We start from the raw sequence: 7,825 nt of genomic DNA, 5'->3' as shown, positions 1-7,825 counted from the left end.
CCTCTTCGCGGCGCTCGTGAATTGAGGGGTACTCTGGTCCCTGGGTTTGGGTGGGGGGATCCCGGCGACTCCCGGTCAGCGATTAACGGGGGAGGAGGGAGGGAGAGGGCGACTGCTGGGGCGGGGGTCTCGGGGAGACACAATGGGGAGAGCGGGGGTCCCCGGGCTCCGCGCCGCCGCCCCCTCTCGCCTTGTTTTTCTCTCTCCTGGTCCGCGAGGCGCTGCTGCCTGAGCCATTGTCTACCGAAGACACCCGCCCAGGGGCGGGCTGGGGCGGGCGCCCGCTCCGCAGCCCCCTGCGGGTTCCTCGCTCCCGACCCGGGCTGGGTGGGGGCGCAAGCCTCGGCTGCCACCTTGGACCCGGACGGGGGCTGGGCGCCTTGAGCTGGACTGGAAGGGGGGAGGGGAGAAGGGGGAGTGGGTGAGGCGGTGGGCGGACTGACTGCTCGAATGGGGTTCTTCGCCCTGGAGCCTGACAGCCCCCGGCCGGCCCCCCAGGTTCAGAATTGGGGGTGTACCAAAGAAACGCTGTCAGCCCTTGAGGGGGGAGGGGCTGCAGTTTGGGAGGGTGGTCTGGAAAAAGGGGTACGTGGTGATACCCAGCCAAAGCGCGTGGCAGGGCTGTGGTGGCGGAGCCATGCTGAGCTGGCTAGCTGGCTGTGGCTGTGCCTCCTGGGAGGGCAGGTGCCTGGGTCCCCGTCCAGCAGACCTCCGGCCACATCTATCCCCAGCCCGTCCCCAGGTCACCCCCTCCTCATCTAACCTCTCCATAGCAGTGAAGGAGAGCCTCCGGGCGCCTCACGGGCCCAGGTGGGTGTGTGAGGTGGGGGTGGGGTGGTCTCCTCCAGTGGGAGAGGGTGGGAGAGCTAGACCATGACTCCCTACCGACGCCTGGGTTCTCGGGGGCCTCTGCCCGCTCCAGCCCTGCACCCACCTTCCAGCCTCCTGCCTCACCACCCCAGCTACTGTTCCCTCTATTGCCTCTGGGCCCCATCCCTGCCTGAAACCGTGGTCTCCACTCCTCATCTCTCCACCAAGGAGCTGACAGGAAAAGCAGGGTGTGGGGGGATGTCTGGTCGAGGGAAGTGGGGTCCGGATGAAGGGAGGGGGTCGGATTTCCTCCTGGAATGAGGCAGAGCTGAAGCCAGGAGAGGCGGATACAGTATGGAATGTCAGTCTTGAGAAATGGGGAAGGCTCACCTCTGGCCTCAGTCTTCCCTGCTCTCTGCGGGAGGAGAGGACGCTTTGATGGGTAGGAAGAGGCCCTGGTTTCTCAAAAAGCCTTTCCTTCAAGTTCTGTACCCCAGAGGAGGGGGCCCAGGGAATTAGCTGGAATAGAGCCAGGATAGAGGGCTCTCCCAGGCCACGGCGGAGAGTCCAGGTTGAGGGGAAAGGGGGAAAGAATCTGCTAGGCACCTGTCCACCCCTTCCCACTGATGCCTCCTACAGGCCTACCTGCCCACCCCTGTATTGTTCCTGCCCCCCCCTTCTGAGGCTCTGACCCTTGAACCCAAAGCATTCCTTCAAATGACCATATTCCAGACTCCTGGGTCCCCTCTTCCCAGCTGCTCCATCCAGCTGCTCCTAGCCTGGGTAGGGGTGGGGAGTAGCCAGGCCCCTCTAGCTTCTCAGAATTCCTCCTGGGTAGTGGTGGAGGAGGGGCAGGAAGATTGCCAGCTCTTGGGAAAACCAGAGAGTAGGAAAGAATCAAGTGTGTGCACCCGCCCTGCCAAGTTGGGCTTTGGCCTGGGAGGGGTGAGGGAGGTGGGTTCAGGCAAACAGCTGGATGGGATGCCAGGGCCAGGCGTGGCTCTGGCCCTGGGGTTGGAAGCCTGAGAGAAGACACCTGTCGCTGTTGAGTGTCAGGCTCCACGCGTGAGCCCCCCGTGCCCTCCCCGTGCCCTGCTGCCCTGAGCTTCAGGCTCTTTCTGCACCTGGACTCCCCTAGGTTTGTGTCCCCACCTGCCTCCTGGCCCTGCACTGAGGCCTCTATACCTTTCTGGGCATGGACACCTACTCCCATTATTAGCAGCAAGGTAGGGGTGAGGCAGGTTCTTGAGGGAGGGGCCATGCTGAGTGGGAAGAGGTAGATGGCACTACGGATCAGAGAGGCTGCCTGGGGAATCCATGAGAATAACTCCAGGCCTGGTCCCTACCCGGTCACCCCATCTGAACTCAGGCCACCTGCGGGCCCATCCTGGCCAAACTCTCCTGGGGCCAGGGGCAGAGGCGGCTGGACTTCCCTTCCCAGCCCTCTCCACACCAGTTTCCCTTGGGCCTGGGTCGGCCCCCCCAGATCTCCTTCCCCTTGCCAGGGCCCCAGCTCTCTGCCCATCTCCTGGGAGGAATGAGGGCGTTGCCATGGTGACTGACTTGTAGCTGACCAGCTGGGAGGGGGCGGGTAGTACTTGTGAAGGGGAGGGGTCAGGAGGTACTTGTTTGGGCTTCGGGGTTGGGGTGAGTCCCTGAATCTGAAAGGAAACAGGCTTGTGCAAAGGATTCTGGGAAGAGGTTGACTAAGGGGAAAGACCAGCTCCCTAGTGTCCCCTTCTCAGCTTTTTCTTCAGAACCTAAACTCTGACCCAGCCCCCCTTGCAACCTTTCTCATTGGCTGAATCCTGACCTCTCTCCTCTCCACCTGTAGACCCTTGGTGGTCCGCTTATTCCGCCCTTCTCAGCCCTCTTCCCTCTCCCCTCCCTGACACCAGCCCCAGGGGCTCCAGTGGTTAAGAATTTGGGTCTAGAGACAGACTCCCAGGTTTGGATCCCAGGTCTCCCCCTTAACTGCAGTGCAAGTATCTAAATGCTTTGAGCCTCAGCTTCTTTATCTGTAAAATGGGCTTAAGAGCATATTTTATGGAGTCTAACACATCATTGACTGTAAGATGCACCGTTATTTCATGTACCAGTAAAAGAAAAAAAAAATACTGCCAATCATCAGTCAGAGGCATAATCGAGCTCAGAAATATACAAATGTGGAAAAGTGCATGTGTTAGACTGGAAATATGGTCGCAGCACCATCTGTCTCACAGGCTGATGTGGGGTTTAAGTGAGGGCCCTATCAATGCTGCCTCTCATAGAGCCTTGTCTAGCCTGGGTCCCAAAGCCGCTCCCACCCACAGCCTCCTGCTCTGATCTTGGGACTCCCCTCAGTTCTCTTTTGCCCCCTCCCTCCTCACTCTCCTCACCCCATCTTGCCCACAGAGATCCTGATCAAGGTGCAGGTATATGTGAGCGGGGAGCTGGGGCCCTTGGCCCGGGCCTCAGTGGACGTGTTTGGGAACCGGATGCTGCTGGCTGCTGGCACCACGGACGCAGAGGGTGTGGCCATCCTGCCCCTCAGTTACCGCTTGGGCACCTGGGTGCTGGTCACTGCTGCCCGCCCTGGCTTCCTCACCAACTCTGTGCCCTGGCGTGTTGACAAGCTGCCCTGTGAGTGCAGGGGCAGGTGGAGGGGGGGTGGGCAGCAGCTGACCCCATCGGCCCCTTCCCAAAATAGTCCTTGGGGGTGGAGGGGGCAGGCTTTCCAGCAGCTGCTGCCCGGGCCGGGGTACGCAGAGGGGGCTGAAGGAGGATGAAGTCACTAGGATTCAGATGGAGGGCGTGCCCGGCCCTGGGGTTGGATGGGGGGGGCCGGGAGGGGGGAGAGTGTTTCTCTGGAGCTGACGGGCCACCCCTCCTACAGTGTATGCATCCGTCAGCCTCTACCTGCTTCCCGAGCGGCCGGCCACCCTCATCCTCTATGAGGACCTGGTGCACATCCTTTTGGGCTCTCCTGGTAAGGCTCCTCTTTCCCCCACCATCTCATACCAGCTCCTCTTCCTTCCCCCTGACCTGGGTGTAGAGAGCTCCACTCTTCTACGTACTAGTGCTGGGTGCCCCTGAGCAAGTCACTTAACCTCTCTGAGCCTTAGTTTGTTTATCTGTAAGGTGTGGATATTGATAGTATCTAGATCATCAAATTGAAGTAAGGATTAAATATCGTCAAACATGCAAAAAACAGCACGGAAGGTGGTCAATAAATGTTTGTTGTTATTGGGGCTTCTCGGGGTTTCTATTGTCCCTCTACTCCTACCTAGAATTCCTAGTCCCTGCCACCTGTCTCATCGGTGGATCTACACATTCTTCTTGTGCACCTACTGGGTGCCTGGCCACGTTGGAAGGCCACAAGAGGGGCATTCCACAGCAGCTGAGCAACTCTCAAGTTCGAGGCCTGGGGCAACCCCACGGTGTCTACTCACGGCTTCAGTCTCACCCAACCAATCCTTACTGCGGCGCCTGTGCCGTGCCAGGCATCGTGTCTGGTGCTGGGGAACACTGGGAAGAACAGACCCACTCCCTGTCTTGTGGAGTTCATGGGCAAGTAGGAAGACAGAGAGATCACTGCCAACCCTGAACTAATGACAAAGCAGGCAGAGCAATGGAGTAGAGGGCAGTGGTCTTCAGCACTGAGACGACCTTGACCTGGGAGTGTAGCAGGGCAAGAGAATTTGGGGAAGGGAGCTATGGACCCTGTGGGCTCAGAAGCTGAAGGGGGAGCAAAGGCACCTTCCCTGGAGAGGAATCCAGATGCAGGGGCAGACGGGGACAGTGAGGGTGCAGGGCATGCTCATTCTGGCTCTGCAGGAGGGGTGCTGCTGCAGACTGGTTGATCTGGCTAGTACTAGGGAGCCACAGTGGGTTTTGGAGAGAGAGAACCCACCTCCCCAATTTATATTCTTAGCTTGAGCCCTTGTCTCCAAGCTACTCGTTTGCTCATCTTCCTCTCCCTGGTCCTGAACCAGAGGCTTCTAAACTGTCTTTGGAGGTTTCTAAAATGCCAAGTGAGGGGTGCCCGGCTGGCTCCGTCAATAGAGCATGCAACCCTTGATCTCAAAGTCGTGAGTTCAAGCCCCACTTTGGGGCATGGAGCCTACTTTAAAAAATAATAATAAATAAATAATGCCAAATGATCCCTTTGTGCCCCCCTAGCTTATGGCCCTCCCACGGCGCCCACTGCTTTCAAAGTAAAGCCTAAAGTCCTTCACAAAGCTGACTGCACCCCGTGGGGCCTGCAGGCCACTCAGGCACCTGTGTCCGTGGACCAGCACGCCTTCCTCACCCTGCAAGACTCCACAGGGCCTTCCCAGCTGGGTGGGCCAAGCGCCCTTGGCACCCTATTTTCATAGCAAGGTAGGATGGAAAGGGGCTGAGAAGTCGGGCCAGCACCACACTTCCTGGGTTTCAGTCGGGCTCCAGGATTGTGACATTGGGCAAGTCACTAAACTTCTCCGGCCTCCGTGTCTGCATGTAGACAACACGGTTGATGACGAAAGCACCTACCTCGGGGGCTGTTGTACTAAGTACGGGGGTGAGCACGGGAAGTTGGCTTCGAATAGTGTCCAGCATATCTTAAAGCTTAACAAATGTTAGCTACTACCATATTGCACTGGAATTCTGTTGATACACCCCTCCACGCCACGACAGACAGACAGACACACATACACACAACCTGAGCTCGTAATGCAGTAGCCACTAGCAACAGGTGGCTATTTAAATAAATTAAAAGTTGATTCCAATTTGACAAATTAAAAATAAATCCAGTTTCTGAGTCACACTGGCCGCCTTTCAAATGCTAAGTAGCCACGGGTGTCTAGTGGGTACTGTCATGGGCAGCACAGAGAACACTTCCACCCAACACAGCAGAAAGTTCTAATGGCTACCATAATGGACAGCCCTGCACTAGACCGTGCGCTCGAAGACAGGGGTGTGGACTGTGTCTCACTCACCTTTGTATCTCCAGCACCTAACACAGTGCCCGGCACACAGTAGGGCAACAGTAATTGTTTGAGGACCTGAACCTCAACATTTTATAGGTTAATAAGGAAGCGGTGTTTCAGAGAGAGCAAGTTACTTGCTCAGGGTCACAGAGCCAGGACTAGATTTCAGGTCCAAGTCCCTTCCATGTTCACATGCTATGAATGCGGCCCTCTCTCCAAGTCACCACCCTCCCTGACCTTCCCAAGTGGCCTGAACCAATGGCTCCATTCTCCTCAAAGAGGGGAAGCTTGTCCCTGGCCAAGCCACAGCAGCACCCCCCTTCCTCCAGGTGCCCGCTCCCAGCCCTGGGTGCAGTTCCAGCGCCGGGCTGCCCGCCTGCCTGTCAGCTCCACCTACAGCCAGCTCTGGGCCTCCCTCACACCTGCCAGCACCCAGCAGGAAATGCGCGCTTTCCCGACCTTCCTGGGCACTGAGGCCTCCAGCTCAGGTATGCTGGGTGTCCAGCATGGAAGGGACGCCCCCCCCCCCCAGGATTTAGCTCTCAGCCCTTGTGTCTCCTTTCCCCCAGGCAATGGCTCCTGGCTAGAGCTGATGCCCCTGACTGCCGTGAGCGTGCACCTGCTGACAGGCAATGGAACAGAAGTGCCGCTCTCCGGCCCCATTCACCTGTCCCTGCCTGTGCCCTCAGAGTCTCGTGCCCTTACTGCAGGCACCAGCATTCCAGCCTGGAGGTTTGACCCCAAGAGTGGTGAGTGCCTCAAGGGGCTGCAACTGCTGCAGTTTGGGGAAAGAAAGTGGGACTTAGATGGGGGGAGGGTGTTGGGTTTCATGAAACTCCCGCCTCTCCCAGGGCTCTGGGTACGCAACGGCACTGGTGTGATCCGGAAGGAAGGCCGGCAGCTCTACTGGACCTTCGTCTCCCCCCAGCTGGGGTACTGGGCAGCTGCCATGGCTTCCCCCACCGCTGGTGAGAGATAGGGGAGCAGCGGGAGAAGGGGAGGCTGGGAGTGTGGACTCCTGAAAGGCAGGAAGGGCAGCCACGCCTGGAAAGCTAAGCCCCTGCCTGGCACAGGACTGGTCACCATCACATCGGGCATCCAGGACATTGGCACCTACCACACCATCTTCCTGCTCACCATCCTGGCAGCCCTGGCCCTGCTGGTGCTCATTCTGCTGTGTCTGCTGATCTACTATTGCCGGTGAGTGCCTCCCACGCCCCCAGCCTCCGCTCATCCCACCGGTGTACCGCGGCCCGCCCTCTGCCTGGTGTGGGGTTGTGGGGGTGGGGGGATGGGGGCTGGGTGCTCGCTGAAGATGCATACAGTACCATTCCGGTCTTCAAGGCACTGGCCTGAAAGGGCAGCAAATGCACCGGAGAGAGACCGGTTGCTGAAGAGGAGCGGGGGGGAGAGGAGGCAGGACCTACAGGCCAGGCCCCTCAGGGGACCCCAGGCTGCACGTGCTGCTCCCACGTTCCTACATGCGAAGGAGTGCAGTTCCGCTCAGGGGGACCCAAACGGACACAGCCGCTGGCTGGCCCTCCCACAGACACTCCAGCACTTGCCACAAACCTCTCTCAAGGCCCATCCGGGTTCCCCAACGTTTCTCTTGAGTCCCAGGCATTCTCCCCCACCCCTCCAACAATATCCAACCTTCATCTTGCCACTGCGGGGTTAGGGTGCTGCTCAGCGCCCCCTTCACCCTTGCCTGAGGTCCGGTCGCTCCTCCCCCTCCCCCCCCAACACCTTCCAGGAGGCGCTGCCTGAAGCCGAGGCAACAGCACCGTAAGCTGCAACTGTCCGGGCCCTCTGACGGTAACAAACGAGACCAGGCCACCTCGATGTCCCAGCTCCACCTCATATGTGGGGGACCCTTGGAGCCCGCCCCGTCGGGGGACCCTGAGGCCCCACCCCCAGGCCCCTTGCACTCCGCCTTCTCCAGCTCCCGGGACTTGGCCGCCTCCCGGGACGACTTCTTCCGCGCCAAGCCGCGCTCTGCCAGTCGTCCGGCCGCCGAGCCTGGGGGCGCCCGCGGCGGCGAGGGCGCGGGGCTCAAGGGCGCCCGC

The 7,825-nt window shown here is 59.4% G+C and overlaps 1 protein-coding gene across 1 annotated transcript in view; it reads left to right on the top strand.

The window, feature by feature from the left end:
* The first annotated feature begins 2,926 nt into the window (after positions 1-2,926).
* FAM171A2 (family with sequence similarity 171 member A2) overlaps positions 2,927-7,825 on the top strand; it is a 5,925-nt gene continuing 1,026 nt past the window's right edge. The window contains exons 1-7 of the mRNA XM_034640697.1: positions 2,927-3,432; positions 3,686-3,778; positions 6,089-6,247; positions 6,329-6,508; positions 6,611-6,727; positions 6,833-6,959; positions 7,513-7,823. Coding sequence (XP_034496588.1) covers positions 3,288-3,432; positions 3,686-3,778; positions 6,089-6,247; positions 6,329-6,508; positions 6,611-6,727; positions 6,833-6,959; positions 7,513-7,823 — 1,132 coding nt within the window. The 5' untranslated portion in view covers positions 2,927-3,287. The remainder of the gene's footprint in view (positions 3,433-3,685; positions 3,779-6,088; positions 6,248-6,328; positions 6,509-6,610; positions 6,728-6,832; positions 6,960-7,512; positions 7,824-7,825) is intronic.

The sequence above is a fragment of the Ailuropoda melanoleuca genome, chromosome 13, assembly GCF_002007445.2.
Source record: "Ailuropoda melanoleuca isolate Jingjing chromosome 13, ASM200744v2, whole genome shotgun sequence".
NCBI lineage: Eukaryota > Metazoa > Chordata > Mammalia > Carnivora > Ursidae > Ailuropoda > Ailuropoda melanoleuca.
This window is presented reverse-complemented; position numbering and strand designations above follow the sequence as displayed.